This window comes from Suncus etruscus, chromosome 3 (assembly GCF_024139225.1).
Source record: "Suncus etruscus isolate mSunEtr1 chromosome 3, mSunEtr1.pri.cur, whole genome shotgun sequence".
NCBI classification, from domain to species: domain Eukaryota; kingdom Metazoa; phylum Chordata; class Mammalia; order Eulipotyphla; family Soricidae; genus Suncus; species Suncus etruscus.
Window position 1 is genome coordinate 110,212,106 of NC_064850.1, and position 19,108 is coordinate 110,231,213.

At 41.9% G+C, this 19,108-nt stretch overlaps 1 protein-coding gene across 1 annotated transcript; it reads right to left on the reverse strand.

Moving 5' to 3' along the window:
* Positions 1 to 4,433: 4,433 nt before the first annotated feature.
* Positions 4,434 to 7,702, reverse strand: LOC126004436 (uncharacterized). The gene is made up of 3 exons (XM_049770867.1): positions 7,586 to 7,702; positions 7,344 to 7,495; positions 4,434 to 4,939 (listed from the first exon to the last, which is right to left on the reverse strand). Exons 1-3 carry the CDS (start codon positions 7,700 to 7,702, stop codon positions 4,585 to 4,587), a joined length of 624 nt encoding a protein of 207 aa, XP_049626824.1. The 3' UTR covers positions 4,434 to 4,584.
* Between the last annotated feature and the right edge of the window lie 11,406 nt (positions 7,703 to 19,108).

The window sequence follows — 19,108 nt, forward strand, 5'->3', positions numbered from 1 at the left end:
TTGTCATTTGTGAAATTTAGTGAAGAAAATCTGAACCAAAACTGGGTAGGGGATGTCTCTTGGGAGCTTGGAGACTCCTGACACTCTGTGGGAGCTGGGGAGCAGAATGCTTAGTTTGGTGGGGCATCAAACAGCACACTCCTGGCCCCTTCCTTGACTGCCTTTCCTTTAATTGCCTGTCAATTTCCACACCTTTCTTCTATCCTCAGTAAAGGTACTAGACGTTACAATTACATGCTAGTCTTCTGTGACAAGCTTGCATTTTAATTTTTTTTAATTTTAAATGTTTTGCTTTTAAATTTTTATTGATTGATCTATACCCCTTCCCTCTCCGTCCCCTTTGTTTTGGTTGAGATATATGCTTTGGTTGAGATGTTTTGGCTGAGATATTTGTTTTAGTTGGGATTGTGTACACTCTGTTCTCCCCAGGGCCTGCTCAGTCTGTGGCTCTGGAGATCATAAACAGCAGTACCAGGTGTAGGTGGGTGGTTCAGGGATCCAGCTCTTAGCCTCTGCCTGCAAGGCTGGTGCTTAGACATAGTGTAAGGACTCCCCCTGTCCTCCCCATGAATCCTCAAGTTTGCATCTTACTTAAGTAAAAGGGTCCCCACCTCTCCCTTCCAGGCAGAGGCACATAAAATAAATGCTGTGTATCTTTGGGCAGTGGAAACTTGGAATCTGTGACCCTGCATCCAGAATCCAGTGGAAAAGGCTGTACTGGCTACTTTCCAGGAATACCAGGGGGTTGGGGAAGGCGAGGAGAGAAAGTAAGGGGAAGCCAGGCCCACGGAAGAAGGAACATGGAAAGTGTAGAGAGAGCAAGGTCAGAGTCTGTATTTGCCAATCCACAGCTCACACCTGTCTCTAGAGATTTCCTTCTGTCTCCCCTGAACAATTGCTGCTTCCCCACAGGACACCAAAATAATGTGGTGATACCATTAAATCTATTATATAAAGAGGCTTGGAGATAACACACCAGCTTGAGTTCAAATCTGGGCTCCACTTGATCCCCTGAGTACCTCTGGGACAGCTCTAGAGCCTTTGGAGCACTGAGGGGTGGCCCCAGGGGGAAATGAGCAAGGGCTGAGCTGGACCATCTTTGAAAAGGTCCTTGGATTGAGCTGCCCTCCTGCAGGCTGAGAGTAGCATAGGGAACACCAGTTCTTCTGCTTATTCCTTAGGAACACCCTTTCAAAATTTTAATATAGAGGTATTCTTTTTTTGGGGGTGGGGGTTGGGTCACACCCAGTGGCACTCAGTGATTACTCCTTGCTATGTGCTCAGAAATTGCTCCTGGCAGGCTCAGGAGACCATATGGGATGCCACGGATCGAACCCAGGTCAGCCACATGCAAGGCAAACACCCTATCCATTGTGCTATTGCTCCAGCCCAAAGAGGTGTTCTTTTTAAACAGAGGTTTTTATTTCTGCCACATCAGTCTACAAATGATTTCTCCTCTTTTCACAGGTCTGCAGGGTAAAAAGGTTACAATTCACTGCTTTAAGTGAGGATTATAAGAGGGAGAGAAAAGCACAACCTCTCTCGGTGTCAGATGGAAAGCTTACGGGGTGCTAATTAGCTTATGGGTGCTGGTTAGCTGACCTGCTGACCAGATCTCTGGCCTCCAGGGCCAGGGCTGGCATGGAAGGGAGGGTCCAGTCTGCAGGGCCTGTCAGAGTAGCCAGATAAGGACACCAGACTCCTGGCTTGGCCTCTGAAGTCCAGGCCATCAGATAAGGGCCAGAAAGATAGCATGGAGGTAAGGTGTTTGCCTTTCATGCAGAAGGTCCGTGGTTCAAATCCTGGCATCCCATATGGTCCCCCATGCCTGCCAGGAGCGATTTCTGAGCATAGAGCTAGGAGTAACCCCTGAGCACTGCTGGGTGTGACCCAAAAACCAAAAAAAACCACAAACAAACCAGATAAGGGGCTATCAATACTGCCTACATCACCAGATTCTTGACCATTATTACTCCTCAAGCCTTTTCACAAGCGCATCATGCCTTACCTGGCTTCTGCAAATCTCGGGCACAAGGTTTGGGGAGTTCCTGCACACAAAAAGGGAGCTGCTCCCTGCATCCAGCTCCACCTGGTGCCCATCTTGCTACTTCAGCACAGATGCCCCAGGTAGCCCCAGGAAGCTGGGTTCCCTCTCCCTTTCTCTTTCCCAGTTCTAGGCAGGAGGAGCTCCAGGGAGACTCAGATTTGGACTCAAGACTAGCTAGTCCACGACTGCAGGGAGCAGACATAAAGACCCCCATTGCCCAAAAAAAGCCTCTATTCTGTGGTGAAGTCTCTCTCAGCTCAGCGCCTTTTTGCTCCTTGGGGGATAGTGATAGGGAAGTGGTCTTCTCCTCCCAAACCACCACAGGATACAGCCTATCCAGAACAGCAAACACAGGGTGGTCAAATTTGTTTTCTGTCCCCATCATCCTCGCATGCTTCTAAACCCCACTTAAGTACAATGACTTCGAGGTCCTGGGGATTTGGGGGCAGTGGCAGAGGGTAGGAACAACTGAGAGATGGGAAACTGTCATGTAAGTTAGGACATTTCCCCAGAACATTTTGATGTGACCAGCCAGATTCCCATGGTCCCTCACCAGACACTTTTCTCCAAATGCACCATAGAGAAGGAGGTGGGGTCTGAGGACATCCATACTGTGGTGATGTCTGGTCATATTCCTAGAACACTGTGCCCACCTTCTTGAGCTCTGCCTCTCAAAGGCCTTGTGTGGCCTGCTTGGATGACTGGATTTATATTCTAGGAGATAAAAGAAAAGTCAGTTCTCAAAGGATCAGATATCATTTTGAGGATGGAATCCAGGAAAACAGTGTGCAGGGCCATGTGCTGAATTCTCAGATGTACCCTTACCTCATGCACACTTTTTCCTAGAGCTAGGAAAGGAGATCACTACCTCACTCCCTGGTTTGAAGTTAGTTCCAAACAGAGCCAAATGGCCATTGTCAAATAACACAATCCAGAGAGGAAACTCCTGGAGAAAGGCACAAAAGCTTGGCAGTGGAAGGGGGAGCTGCACTGAGGTTGCTGTCTGAGTATAGAGGCACAGAGCAGCCAAAGTGGCCAAGGAGAGCTATGCCCCTGACACTGATCTGTCCAGCAAGGCATCTCTATAGTGAGTGTGCCACTAAGGTGGCCTGTTAGACTGGGCTGAGTGTCAATTAGGTAGACGTCCTCAGGAGACTGAGGAATCCAGGAGACTGGATTCGTCTCCTGAAAATGGCAGCAATTCAGCACTGTAGGGACAGAACTGAGATGTTATAATCTATCCAGGTAGTTATCAGGGATATTCTAGAATAGAAATGTAAGAAAAGCCTGAGGTGTCTGTTGACAGGTAGAAACTGGGTGTCTATGATTGAGAAGGATATGCTCCTATTTTTGAAGACAAGGATTGAAAGCAGGGTTTGGGGTTACTGACATTATCTCCTTGCTCTATACTTGGGTAGGAAAATCAGAGGCAGAGTCATTTCAAGACTGCACTGACTCCCCAAACTGCAGAGTGACAGAGAGATTGTCCCTGTGCACATTATTTAATACCATTTAACGTTATTTAATATTTTACACTATGAATACCTAGAATTCCCGTTGGACCCCCAGCTTTATTTTCTGCAAAGGCCCAAGAATTGCTAGGGCTGCAGGCTACAGAGGTCCAAGGCTGCCAGGGCCTGGTGCTGCGAGGTAGCCTTGGGCCTTTGTAAACAGTGCTCTTAACAGGCCAACTGAACCCTGGCTTCTACAAGGATTTCAGCAAAAAGGAAAACAAAAAGAAAAAAAAATGTAAGTAAAACAAATGAAATGTTTAAAAAAGAAAAAAAGATTAAAAGAGAGAAATTGAGAAAAAGAGAAAAAGTATTATATAGAGAAAAATGATTTAGACACAGAAAAAGGGCAAATGAGCAAAAAAGATTTCTTTTTGTTTTTCTTTCACAAGGTTTTATTAAGGTCGTTTTGAGGATCAGTACAGATTTTTCAATGTTATGAACGTACCAAGAATCCAAAAACCAAGAGTTGTGATTCCTTCTACATGGTTATCCCAGTGACTTTCCGTCTTACAAATTGGAGACACCTTTTCCTGAACTGGCTATCAATATCAAGTACCAATATTTTCAAATAAATGAGAAGCGGTTACATCCTGATTCCTAGTAAGTCAAAATTTAGCATCATCTACATGATAGGCTCAAATTCTTCATCTTGCACAGCACAGCCACAAAATGACCGAGCTTGTGAAATTCCGACCGGGAAAGCCAAAGAAGTGAGTGTTTTTTTTTTTTTTTTTTTTATTTTCTTAAGGAACCATTTCTACCAAACGCCACAAGCAACCCGTTAATGCACGACTGTGACTCCAAACCAATTTCGTGTGCTTTGTCTATATATAAAAACTATATATCTAGATATAACTATATGTCTAGATATAAAAACTGCCCTCACCTGTGGAATGTTAAGTTGACACCCAAGACATTCAAAGCCTCCCGTACCCAATAATCCCACTAATTCCTGGTTGTAGCCAAAAATAAGCAACTAGTAAAGGATTTTAACCTCTTAAAAAAAAAAAAAAGCATTTATACTTACAAAATGGGATGAGGTGGGACACCCTCCTTCTTAAAAATGTTTCTAGAGCTACTAAAAAACTTGCATTTACAAAATAGCTGATAAAAATATTCCTCTGGATTGTACAAGAAGTGAGGAGACGGGTGATGGGCGTGTGCGGACATGGTGTCATTCAGATTTGGCTTCTCTCCAGCTGCATCGGAGTCGGGACTCTGCTGGCCCTTGGTTTCTCCGTTCTCCGCAGGTAAGTCTTCTTTTGTTTCCTGCTCAGCTGCGGCCGCCTGTTTGCCTTTGGCTCCCCTCTTCCCTTTTGCTTGCACCTTTTTGTCTGAAGATTTATCCTTCCCTGCAGCCTTTTTGGGCTTTGCCTCACTTTGGCAGGAGCAGGTTTAGCGGACAACCCGGGCTACCCCATTGGCCGAGGTCACCTTCCTCTTGGGCATGGCTCCGGTGCCGAGTCAGCCACCGCTTCTCCCGCCGCCCGAAGTCAAAAAAGATTTCTTATGTAGAGAGAAAAGAGATTTAGATACATAGAGACAAAGGAAAAAAAATTTTTTTTTTTTAGTTTTTGAGTCACACCCGGCAGCGTTCAGGGGTTACTCCTGGCTCTACGCTCAGAAATCGCTCCTGGCAGGCTTGGGGGACCATATGGGATGCCGGGATTCAAACCACTGTCCTTCTGCATGCAAGGTAAACAAACGCTCTCCCTCCATGCTATATCTCCGGCTTCGAGACAAAAAAAAATTTTAAATAGCCACATGTTGGGCACCATTTACGAAGGCCCAAGGCTGAGGTCTGAGGCCTGTTGCACAGGGGTTTCAGAGAGAGATAGGTGTGGGGGAGTTCACCAGCCACCTCTGGCTAGGGAGGGCCTGGGTTCAAAGAAGAAAGAGAAAGGAATAGATACAAGCAGGCAACATCTCTCTGATACTTTGACCAGCAGGCACTGCTCTAGTCACTATTCTAGGATCCCCTGTAAAGGTCCAAGTTTTCCGGTGTGTCCAGGTTTAATTGTTATTACAGTGGCGGTATCCAAGGGACATGTCCAAGTTCAGCTGCCATACATCAACAATTTTTCTAGATTATTGACCTTAATCTTTAGATGATATTATTTTGGGGCCATAGAAATAGTTGGTAAGGAGCCTGTCACCTCTCAGCTCAATCCCTGGCACAGCACATGATTTCCAGTGTACTGCACAGAGCCAGGGGTTAGCCCTGAGCATTACTGGAGATGGCCCCCAAAACAAAACCAAAAGTTACAGGGGTGGAATCAGATGAGGGAGGTGCTGCAGCTACTGGAAGAATAAACAGAAAGTTGAGACTCAGGCAAACCTCCCTGCTTGGGAGAAGATTGGGGGACACCCAGAAAGTCTGGTGGTGGGTGAAGACGGAGTCTTGGTGCCCCTCAAAAGTTGCTGTACCTTAGGCCACACAGGGAGAGACTCACTGGAACTACATGTCTCAGAACCAAGGCAAGGTTGCTGTTGTCAAGACCGTGAGAGTCGAGAGGTGACCCAGAAGGAAGAGCAGGCCAGTCACCTCTGTGGACTCTGAAAAAGGCATAAACCTCTTTCATGAGGGCCCAGTCCCCAAAACCTTGCCCTCCTACACCTCACAGTGAGATTCAGATGGGATACAGACCCACAGGTCGCAGATACTGTCTAGAGCAGCAGCTGAGCCAAATTTGTTGTCACACATGCCTGGTTTCAGGTAATATCCATGCAGGAGCTCAGTTTCTTAGACTAGTGCACCCGTCTGAGCCCCAGCTCTGCTACCTGCTTGTTATGAAAATGCTCATGTCCCAGGTTCCCATTTGAAAATGTAGATAAGAAAGTTCCTACTTCATGAGGTTGTTGCAAGAATCAACAAATTCCAAATTCATAAGACACTTCGGCAGCAGATTCTGAGCAGCCGCATCACCACCACTATTTAAACTTGTGGCTGTTGTGATGTTACTTAATCTTTCAAGTCTGTTTTGTCATTCATTCATTCAATAAATATTTACCAAGTGCTTCTGAAGAGGCATCAAATCACTTCATTAACTTAAGATGAAGCTTCTGAGCTGCAATTATAATGCCATTAGCCTGCAAAGCTGGGATTAGATGTGTTCACCTCTCCTGCCTTGGATACCAAGCATGCCCCTGGCAGTATGTTTGGAGACTTGCCCCTGAAAGTACTGGTCAACTGTGGGTGCCTGCTACTCCAGGGCTTTCCAGTGAGTCTCTGTTCACCACATTGCCAAAGACCAGTCTGTGCTCCTAAGTTTCTGTCTAAGGTAGAACAAAGCATAGGAAGTAAAGGGTAAGAACAAGTACATGGGGCTGGGTGTCCCATTCAGACATTCAGAGAAAAAAGAAAAAAGACACAGGGACAAGGTAACAGAGCTTCCCTGAAACAGTGGACTATTGACAGAGACAAAGGAAGGATCTGTTTTCACATCCTGCCCACTTCCTCTGTAAATCTCTCTTCTATTCTTAAACTTAAGAGAATACTCAGGAGCAGGGATTTGAGTCAATGATAGTAAATGAAATACAAAAACATTCAGAAATAAATGATAGTAACTTTAAGAGAAGCCCTATAGGAGCCAGAGAGTTAGTATAGGGGTTAGAGCACTTGCTTCTAAGAGTTGTCAAGATTTATTCTTCACCCATCAACAGACTTTCTGTAGCTGGGTGCCCCCCCAATCCTCTCCCAAATGGGTTTGTTTGCCTTAGTCTCAGGATCTTGCTTAGTCTCTCTCCTAGTAGCTGGCAGCACCAACCTTGTCTGCCTCTACCCTTGAGGTGGCATCAATGGTAGATCTTGGGTGACTCTACCTAATTTCCCCAGAGATACCAGTGGGACTCTACAGATGCCAAAGAACTTCTGGCCAAGGGGATGTAGAGAGCTCTGGGGTCCCAGAGTTCCAGATACAAGGAGATCCCTGGTCTGCAGAGAGAACAGAAACACTTTCACCTAGAACTGACAAGGTTTGGGGTCTCGAATGCTCTGCTGCCCAGGAGCAACTGGGAGACCTACCTGGACCCCCTCCCTTCCCAGAAGAAGGGACTTATCTGATTCCTTCCATCCCCAGACCACAAAGAGCAGGTCCAAAGAAGGTAAAATGGTGAATGATCTATTGGATTCAGAGTCCATAGTGACCCAATCTCTTCCAAGACAGTCATATGGATAAAGAGGCCAGACTATTCCTGTCACACTAGGGGACACTGAGGGGTTAGAGCAGCCCCATTCTCTTATTTTGTCCAAGTCAACCCAGACCCCCCAGTGGGACTCCTCAAGGCAGATGGCATGGGCCTAGTTGCTGACCAAGTTCACAGTGAACCCCAATTCTAGGTTCAATCTCACAGTCCTTCTGCTATCTGTACTCCAACTGCTTTCGGAGTCCAGAATTATTTCACTACTTCCATCCTGGTGCAACCAGCTGGCAGCGTCAACTATATGCCTCCTCATTCTACTCCAGAACATTCTCCATAGATCTTAGATTCACATAGGTTCAGTTCCTCAGAGCCCTCAGGTGGATCCATCCCTAAATCCAATCCCAGATCCAATCCACAGCATGCACAGATGATGTAAATCCTGGGATCAAAAAAACCTCCATGCCCACCATTGCCAGGACCCACAGCAGTTGGCCTCAATTTCCCTGGTGACTTGGGAGATGGCGGCTGCCCATTTCCACACAGCCCAGGCAGGCTGACATCAGCCCTTCTGCAGAGCTGCCCTTTGTACCCTAACCACAGTCTCATCCATACCATACTACACAGCTCCACCCTGCCTCCAGGGACCAGCAGCCTACTTGGGGCCTGTTCAAACGGACAGACATAAAGAACCATCCTACTCAGGGCCCCAGAGAAACCCACCTCCTTCTCTGCCTCTGTTCCCTTCTGCTTTTCCAACCCATCTTGTTTTCCATAAGCTGGAGACACTTTGCATGAAACCAACCTGTACCCCATATGGTCCCCTAAACACTTCCAAGGGTGTTTCCTGAGCACAGAACCAGGAGTCAGCCCTGAGCACCACTGGTTGTGTCCCTCAAAACCAAAAGCAAATCATTTTGTTCTACTACTCTCATTTTCATCCTGGGGATGGAAGATTTTTTATTTTATTAGTTATAAATTTTGATTTGGACTTATTGTTCTTTCCCTATATATATATTTGAATGATATATATAAGGGGAAAGAGTGAATGAACAATGACTTTTACATTGTTACAAAAAATAATTTTTAAAGTATAAAAAGTAGGGGTTGGGAGCTAATGTAAAGATTGCATGCCACTGCATTCATTGCATGGCTAATGAGTATCCCAAGTGCAGCCCTGGAGCTCCCCAGCACTGCTTGGGCCTCCCCCTAATATAAATACACACACAAAAAGTAAACTAATTTGGAAAAATAACAACATGAGAGACCCTCACAGAGAGACTTTTCTCACCCCCTTCTTCCCGAGACAGCATTGTGATATAGGAATGGGCAGTGGCCCTCAACTGACTTCAAGTCCATTAGCAGTTTAACTCTGAACTGACTTCTAGCCTTTGGAACTGTGAAAAATAAATTTCTTTTGGGGTGGTGGGCCACACCCAGTGATTCACAGGGGTTACTCCTGGCTATGCACTCAGAAATTGCCCCTGGCTTAGGGGGCCATATGAGACGCTGGGGGGATGGAACTGCGGTATGTCCTAGGTTAACATGAGTAAGGCAAACGCTCTACCGCCTGCACCACCGCTCTGGTCCAGAGAAATTAATTTCTGTTGTGCAGCAACCACTCTGTCTATTATGTAATATTATGGAGCCTAAACAGACAGAGATAATCGCCATTCTGTCTACAATTTTCCTGCAGGACACTGGGTATCAAGGAAGTTTTTGTATGTTAGAGCACCTCCCATCAGGCTGCTTAGTTTGCTTCAATTAATTTCTCTCTCTCTCTCTCTCTCTCTCTCTCTCTCTCTCTCTCTCTCTCTCTCTGTCTCTCTGTCTCTCTGTCTCTCTCTCTTTTGGATTTTGGGCCACCCCCGATGACACTCAGGGGTTACTCCTGGCTATGCACTCAGAAATTGCTCCTAGCTTTGGGGAGCAAATGGGATGCCAGTCTGTCCTGAATCAGCCACATGAAAGGCAAATGCCCTACCACTGCACTATTGCTCTGCTTCCCCTCCCTTCTTTTATTTGTTGTGTGTGTGTGTTTCTCTTTTAACAAGAGAAAACATGGACAAGAACTATTTAAACTAACTGCCTGTTGTTATGGGGGGAAAAAAACTCAAAACAAATCAATTTGTTTTACTGAAATTTCTACCAGTCCATCATCCTGAGAAACCAAAAAGTTAGGAATCAAAATGATGTATTTCAAATTTGCAAGAGAAACCTTGACTTCCTAAAGTCTGTACCTCATTATTTATTGATAAACCCAGTTGATGGAGATCATCTATTCCTATCTTTGCCTTCTATGGGGAAGAAAATAAGGTAAAGTGAAGTTAAATCATTCCAAGTCATGCGTTTGGTTAGTGGTGAAGACTCAGAGCAAACCCCATCCCCAACTCCTTTTTATCAAGCCCTCTGATATTCCAGTTTGGAATACTTTGGAATACTTCTGGTCTGAAGTAGTAAGAATTTAATCTATTTGTTAGTCATATGCATTCATTGAGCATTTAAACATAAACTGGATAGTTCTATGTTTAAAATTCTGTTCTCTATGTTGGACATAATGTGAAGGGGAAAACAAGACAGATACAACTCCTCTTGTTTTTGTTTGTTTTATTTTTGGGTCACACCCAGTGGTGTTCAAGGCTTACTTCTAGTTCTGAACACAGGAACTAATTCCTGTGTTTTTGGTGGTTCTTGGTGGATCATATGGGGGCAGGGGATTAAGTCTGGATCAATCACATACAAGGCAAGTGCCCTACCCATTCTTCTATCTCTCCACACCCATAACTCTTGATTTTATGGAGCTTATAATCCATTGAAGAGAGATGTCATAGAAAAAAAGGAAGAGAGAGAAAGATAGGTAAGGAGGAAAGAAAAATGGGAAGAGGGAAAGAGGGAGTGGGAAAGAGAAAGAAAGGAAGAAAAGTAGAAATGAGGGGGAAAAAGAAAGGAAGGAAAAAGGGAGGGAAGTTAGGAAGGATAGAGAAAGGAAAATTGGAAAGGAGGAAGTTAGAAGGAGGGGGAAAGGAGATGAGTAGGAAGGGAGAGGAGGAAAGAAAAAAGAAAGGAAGGGAAATGAGGGAAGGAAGGATATTTTTCCTACCAGGGCATAAATGTGGCCAAGACCATAACAGAATGTGAAACAAAGGGCACGTTTGAGTTTATGGATCAAGGAAGCTCTTGGGATTGTATTTAAGTTGATTCTCCAGTGGTGAGCATGAGGCAGACACTTTGGAAGAAAGCATCCCAGGGAGAGGCCCTTAGAGGGCCTAGGAGTCTGAACACATGAAAAAGAACAAAGCTAGGTAGTGAGAGGAGGGATCAATGCTATTGAGTGGAGCTCTCGGATGCAAAAATCTTGTCAAGCCATTAAGAAGGCTGGTTATAACACTACACAGCAAGCTGGAAATTGATCCTGGTATAAAGTGGTAGGGGGTAACATAGGACATAAATGTATGGAAGTTGTAACTACAACTATAACATTTATACTAAAAATCCTATAAATAAAATGATTAGAATAAAACTGTGGTATCGTGGGTAATATTATTTTTCCTCATTTTTTCAAATGTACAACATACTTAAATGTGAAAACTGAATGTATAAAATTTTTTAAAACTGAGGCTTTAATAAGATAAAAATCGGACTAAATTCAACTGCCTTTCTCCAGTTATTCTACATTTGGCTTTGAGCTTGATATACTTTTTTCACTTACATGTTTTAAATTGTCAAAGTATAACATACACATAGATTTGGAAAAGTTAACATTGTGAAGTATATTGAAAAAGAGCTGGTATTCATCCCTGAACTTCTCAATAACATGCTTCTCATTCTATAGATTGATAGCTCTGGTGATCTCTCTCCTATATTAGGTTTCTTTTCTTGGTTTCCACAATAGTTTATTTCCTTGTTTTACAACAGAACAACTTTTCCCAGCTTCTATAATCATACACATATATAACAAATGTCTGAATAAGTCTTTATCTTATGGTCACTTTTAATTGATCATTTGATTGGGTATAAAACTCCAGGTAGGAATTAGTTTATCCATTTATTAAAAAGTATTGCTTTGTTGTCCATCAAATTTCATGAAAGCTTTAGAAACTGATAATATCCGTATTCTTGTTTTCTCATATGTAATTTTATGCATGCATTATAAGCATACACCAAAAACTCCTAAGATTGTCTTATTACATTTGTTTTATTGAAATTTTACTCAGCGTAATTTGAGGTGAATCTTATTTGTATGCTGCTTTGGAACCTCACATGAGGGCATACTGCAAGCTAAGTACTTGGGGGTAGTCACCAGCAATGCTATTGCTTGTGCTCAACCCTTTGAGCTATCTCTCTAGCCTTCTGTGATATTTATTTTTAATTTAATTTAATTTTGGTTTTTGAATCATACCCAGCAGTGCTCGAACTTACTCTTGGCAATGTGCTCAGGGATCACTCTTGGAGGGATTCAGATGACTATAGGGGTTGCCAGGAATTGAATTTGGGTCAGTTGTGTGCAAGACAAGATCCCTAACCACTCTATTCTCTGCTAGTCCCTCCACTGTTGGATCCTTTAATCACTTATTTACTGATTATTTAATTGACTCTTTCAAACTATATACTATTCTCTTCAATGTCGACAATTTTTCTGAACATATTCTTTAATAACCTTTCCCTGTGTTTTTTTTCTTTGCAATTCCTATTATTACTATATTGACCTTCCTGATTGATGTTTACATTTTTCTTCTTTTCTGTGTAATTTATGTATATTTTTTGTTGTATTTTATGGAAGACTTCCTCAAACTTATCATCTAAATTAATGCTATGTTATGATAATATTTTGGGGGTGGGTGGGCCATACTGAATTGTGCTCAGGATTTACTCTTGGTTCTGTGCTCAGGGAAACATTTGTGTGCTGAGATAGAATGTGGGTCAGCTAGGTATGTGCTAGGCGAGTGCTTTAGCCCCTGTCCTAGTCTCAACTAGGATCATCAATGCAACATGAATGTCCTGTTGTGATAGTTCTAACTTTAAAGAATAATTATTGTTTTATGTTTGCTCCTTCTTATTACATGCTTTTCCTTGTAACTGCTTATTTCTTTTTTCTTTCTTTCTTTCTTTCTTTCTTTCTTTCTTTCTTTCTTTCTTTCTTTCTTTCTTTCTTTCTTTCTTTCTTTCTTTCTTTCTTTCTTTCTTTCTTTCTTTCTTTCTTTCTTTCTTTCTTTCTTTCTTTCTTCTTTCTTTCTTTCTTTCTTTCTTTCTTTCTTTCTTCCTTTTCTTTCTCTCCCTCCCTCCCTCCCTTCCTTCCTTCCTTCCTTCCTTCCTTCCTTCCTTCCTTCCTTCCTTCCTTCCTTCCTTCCTTCCTTCCTTCCTTCCTTCCTTCCTTCCTTCCTTCCTTCCTTCCTTCCTTCATCTCTCTCTCTCTATCTATCTCTCTCTCTCTCTTTTGGCCAGACCCAGCGACGCTCAGGAGTTACTCCTGGCTATGTGCTCAGAAATGGCTCCTGGCTTTGGGGACTATATGGGATGCTGGGGGATTGAACCGCGGTCTGTCCTAGGTTAGCGCATGCAAGGCAGACACCCTACCGCTTGCACCACCTCTCTGATCCCTGCAACTGCTTATTTCTTACCTTTGGTCTAAATGGACTTGTTGTTAGAGTTTTCCTCTACTCCTACTTTAGTTCATTCATTTCTTCTACCTTCCCCAAACCCTGTTTTATTTTTATTCTAATGTTTTGTTTTTTTTTTTTAATGAAAAACTGTCCTTTATTTGTGCTTCAAGTATTTTATTTGTGTCACAGTTCACATCTGAGTCTGGGCAGTTGGGTAATCAATCTGTATCTTGTTATTCATTCCACAAAATTTGAACTAACTTCGTATGATTCCACTTCCCATTTCTGCCTTAACAAGGTACTGTGCTTCCCACAGTCTACTCCATGTGCCCTGAGCTATGCTCAGTTCTCCATCCTATGCCCTGGGCCCTGATCCCCATACTGTTCCCTATGCCCTTTTCTTCCCCCTGCTCCTCATCCTTTGCCTGGCTCCTGGGTCTATTTCCTAGGTTCAACAATGACATTCTTAGTTCTCTATTATCTCTTTATAAGACATAATCATATTTTCTCCCTTTGTATTTCAATTTCTGTGCTTTCTCCCTCACATTTTCTACCCGCTTGTCTCCTTGAGTTTGCTCCATGTAATTTTCCAGATCCCCATATATTTTAGAAATAGAATTTGTCAGCCTGTCTGCCCTGTCACATGGATAAAAAGGAATGTCCCCAATCCTATCCATTTGATTTTATTCTGATCTCTCTAATGACTCATTGATGTTACTGCCATCATCATCTTTACTGTTTTTATGCTTCTTTGCTTTTAAACATTTCCAGTTCCTTTTCTGTCATGGTAGAGTTTTTCTAGGAGAAATGTTAGATAAACATTTTTGTTCTGCCTAAAATGCTTTAAAATGGTTCTTATTTTCTTTCTCCTTTTCTCTTTCTCCTCCTCCTCCTCCTTCATCATCATCATCATCATCTTCTTCTTCTTCTTCCTCTTCTTCCTCTTCTTCTTCTTCTTCTTCTTCTTCTTCTTCTTCTTCTTCTTCTTCTTCTTCTTCTTCTTCTTCTTCTTCTTCTTCTTCTTCTTCTTCTTCTTCTTCTTCTTCTTCTCTTCTCCCTCCCCCTTTCTCTTCCCCTCACCCTCCTGCTCCTCTGCTCCTGCTTATCCTCCTCTTCTTCCTCCTCCTTCTTCGGAAAAATGTAGTATTAAGAGATCTAATATGGCCAATAAGGGAAGTTCATACAGAAGTCTAGATATTTTGTTATTTATCTTTTATTGCATTTTTATTTTTAATAATATCTTTATTTAAGCACCATGATCACAAACATGTTTGTAGTTGGGTTTCAGTCATAATAGAACATCTCCCTTCATTAGTGCAACATTCCCACCATATATGCCCCCCAACTCCCTCCTCCCACACCCCTGCCTGTGTTTGAGACAGGCATTCTACTTCTCTCACACATTAACATTGTCATGATAGTTGTTAGTGTAGTTATTTCTCTAACTGCACTCACCACTCTTTGTGGTAAGTTTCTTATCAGGAGCTGGACCTTCCAGCCCCCATCTCTAATACCTCTGGGTATTATTACATTAATGTCTTTTATTTTTCTTAAATTCCATAGATGAGTGAGACTATTCTGTATCTATCTCTCTCCCTTTGACTTATTTCGCTCAGCATAATAGTTCCATGTCCATCCATGTATAGGAAAATTTCATGACTTTATCTCTCCTTGATGGTTGCAATATATTCCATTGTGAATACGTTCTACAGTTTATTTAGCCATTCATTTGTTGAAGGGCATCTTGCTTGTTTTCAGATGCTGGCTGTTGTAAATAGCACTGCAATGAATATAGGTGTGCAGAGGACATTTTTGTATTGTGTTTTTATGCTCCGAGAAGTGGGGATCATATGGGAGCTCAATTTCCAGTTTTTTGAGGAATCTCCATATTGGCATTCCTACCAGCAGTGAATGAGAGTTCCTTTCTCTCCATAACCCCACCAGCACTAATGGCTTTTGTTCTTTGTGAAGTGTGCCAGTCTCTGTGACATGAGATGGTACCTCATTGTTGTTTGATTTACATCTCCCTGATGATTAGGGATGTGGAACATTTTTCATGTGCTTTTTGGCCATTTGTATTTTTTCTTTGAGAAGTTGTCTTCATTTCTTCTCCCCATTTTCTGATGGGGTTATATTTTTTTCTTCTTAGGTTCTGTCAGTACCTTGTATATCTTTGAAATTAGCCCCTTATCTGATGGGTATTGGGTGAATAATTTCTCCTATTCTGTGGGTGGCCTTTGTATCCTAGTCACTATTTTATTTGAGATGCAGAAGTTTCTCAGCTTAATATAGTTCCCTCTGCTTATCTCTGCTTCCACTTGTTTGGAGAATAACTTTTTCTCCTTGAAGATGCCTTTAGTCTCAATAAGTTGTTTTACCTACATGTTGTTCTATAACACCTTATGGTTTGGGGTCTGATAAAAAGGTCTGTACTACATTTGGATTTAACCTTTGTACCTGGTGTTAGCTTGAGGTCTGAGTTCAATTTTTTGCAAGTAGCTGACCAGTTGTCCCAACACCACTTGTTGAAGAGGCTTTTCTTGTTCCATTTTGCATTTATTGTCCCTTTATAAAAGATTAGTTGATTGCATGTCTGGGGAACATTCTCTGAATACTCAAGACTATTCCACTGATCTGTCTTTATTCTAATACCATACTGTTTTAATGACTATTGCTTTGTAATGCAATTTAAAGTTGGGGAAATTTATGCCTCCCATATTCCTTTTCCTAAGGGTTTCTCTAGCTAGTTGTAGTTGTTTATTGTTTCTTTTTTTGTGTGTTTTTTTTTGTGTGTTTATTGTTTCAAATGAATTTCAGGATTGTTTGATCCACTTCTTTGAAGATTGTCATGTGTATCCTTAGAGGAATTTCATTGAATCTGTACAATGCCTTGGGAGCATTGCAATTTTAATTATTTTAATCCTCCCAATCCATGAATAGGGTATGTGTCTTAATTTCCTTGTGTCCTTTTTTATTTCTTAAAACAGTGTTTTGTAGTTTTTTTTTTTTTTTTGTATAGGTACTTCCCCTCTTTAGTTAAATTGACTCCAAGGTATTTGAGCTTGTGTGGCACTAATGTAAATGGGATTTTTTAAATGTCCATTTCTTCTTCATCCTTATTGGTGCATAAGAAGGCCATTGATTTTTGCATGTTAATTTTTTAGCCTGCCACTTTTTTTATATGAATCTATTGTTTCTATAAGCTTTTTTGGTAGAGTCTTTAGGGTTTTCTAAATATAATGTCATGTCATCTGCAAACAGTGAGAACTTGACTTCTTCCTTTCCTATCTAGATACCTGTTATTTTATTATTTAATATTTTATTATTTAATATAGTGTTTGCTTCAGTGAAATTTCTTTCTTTTTTTTCTTTTTGGTTTTTGGGTCACACCCGGCTGCGCTCAGGGGTTCCTCCTGGCTCCATGCTCTGAAATTGCTCCTGGCAGGCTCAGGGGACCATATGGGATGCCTGGATTCAAACCACCATCCTTCTGCATGCAAGGAAAATGCCCTATCTCCATGCTATCTCTCCGGCCCCTTCAGTAAAATTTCTAAGTACCTCTCTAAGTGTATTTATTTGGCATTTCTGTCTCAGGCCATACCTTTCATCAAAAAACTTCTGGCAACCTTCATTCTGAATATTTATGTTTGATTTCATAAAAAAAAACTTTTAGATTTTTTAGTCCACTTGTTTAAAGAATGGAACCATTTAGATTCATTTAGATGCAAGGAAAGCCCACATATTCCTATGAATCTCACTGTCTTTGAAGGACTCCATCTTGAAATGGCCACTTCTTCATTTGATAGAGTGGAAAATCACTGATTACTTGACTGATTTCACAACGTTTTGAATCAAATGTCTTTTTTAAGTCTAAGTCACAGGTATGTGAAGTGTAAAAATATTTCATAAATAATGTAAGTGTGAGCCAGTTATAGATCCAGATCCAAGCCCCAAACTACACCTAAAAGTCTGGCCCTGGAGGCTAGTTTGGACCATTTCTTCGCTTCTACCAAGTAGTATTCTTCCCACTAATATCCTGCTCACCTCCCTTGCTGCTTACTCAGGGCAGGTGGCCCCTGGATGGTTTTTGTCTCCTGCTCCAACAAGCAGCCATCTGTTCTCCAGCACAGGCTCTAATTCCCCTGCCATTAGCTAGCCCAGCAGGAGTGCAGATGTTATTAATGCTCATGAAATGATCCAGTGCTTTCCAAGACTCCAGGACTGGTCTCTGTCTGTCTCAGTGACCTCTCCCAGCACTTTATTTCTGTCTTCTTGGTGTTGCTGTATTGAACCTTAATGTTGAGCATACCGTGAGAAATTAGAAGGAAAACACCAGCCTCCTCCATTGCCCTTTTCTTCCCCCATCAGATCCCCAGCCTCCTCTTTATTTGGGGTATAACTCAAAACTTTATTTTGCAGGGAACCTTTGATTCTATGGTCATTCTTTTCTTCCTCAATCTCATCCGTCATACAAATATCTTTTTTCAAAACTTAAAGGAAATTTGTTTCTCTTTATTAGAAATCAGTGGTATTATGTAGTTAGAAACATTAGAAAAATGTAGAGAAACATAAGAAAATTCCGCACTCTCACCTTACAGCAACAGACATGTTCAACGTTTTCCTGGTATCTTTTGTTTGTTTGGTTTTGAGCTGCACCCAGCAGTGCTCAGATTACTCCTGACTCTGCACTCAGAAATTGCTCCTGGTAGACTTGGGGACCATATGGAATACCAGAGATCAAACCCGGTTCTGTCCCAGATTGGATGTGTGCATGGCAAATGCCCTACCACTGTGCTATTGTTTTGACCCCTTTTCTGTTATATCTTTATAGATTGTTCTACAGAAAGAAAAATATGAGTTGATGTTATTGCAACAATAATATTTACAATGACTAACAGCTTAGATTGCATACTACGGGACAGTTACTATGAAACCATTCACATTTCTTTTCCTTATGTTAATTGATTCAATTACCTCAAGAGTCCTAAGGGGTAGATATAATTTCTATGACTGCCTCCCTGAAAAGGCTTTGTTTGCTGTGGATTCAGTTAGCCACAGCAAATGCATTTCAAACTCTTAAGAATAATAAAATATTCTGAGAGACAGTGAAAGGTAAATTTATCTACTTTTTATGATGGCATATTGTAATCACTGTCCTAGTTTATAATTGGTGATGATTATTTGTCTCTTCCTCTAACACTTTATAAATTAAACTTAATCACAGATCTGGATGTACAGGAACAAAATCCAGTGTATACAGTGTTGCACATTGAAGTGAAACTCAGACATTCACTGGGTGTCTTGAAATATTCCCTTTTTTAAAGAAGTGGGAGACTAGATTCCACTTCTGCAGATGAGGAAACTGAGGCACGGAGCCTAAAAGCTAGTTAAACAATAAAGGAGAGGTATGAACTCAAACACTCTGGCTGCATTGTATTGATGTCTAGTAGACTTTTAAAATGCAATCAGCTCCAAGATTTGGCTATTATACTGAGTGCTGCAATAAATAGTGGGGTGCATACGTATTTTGGAATGAATGTCTTTCCATCTTGGGGATATATGCCTAGGAGAGCAATTGCTGGGTCAAATGGCAGCTCAATTCTGAGTTCTTTGAGCACTCTCCAGACTTTTCTCCATAGATGTTGGACCAAGGGGCATTCCCACCAGCAATGAATGAGAGTTCCTTTCATACCACATCCTCTCCAACAAAGGTTGTTCCCATTATTTTTGATGTGAGCCAACCTCACTGGTGTGAGGTGGTATCTCATTGTTGTCTTGATTTGGATCTCCCTGATGATGAGTGAAGG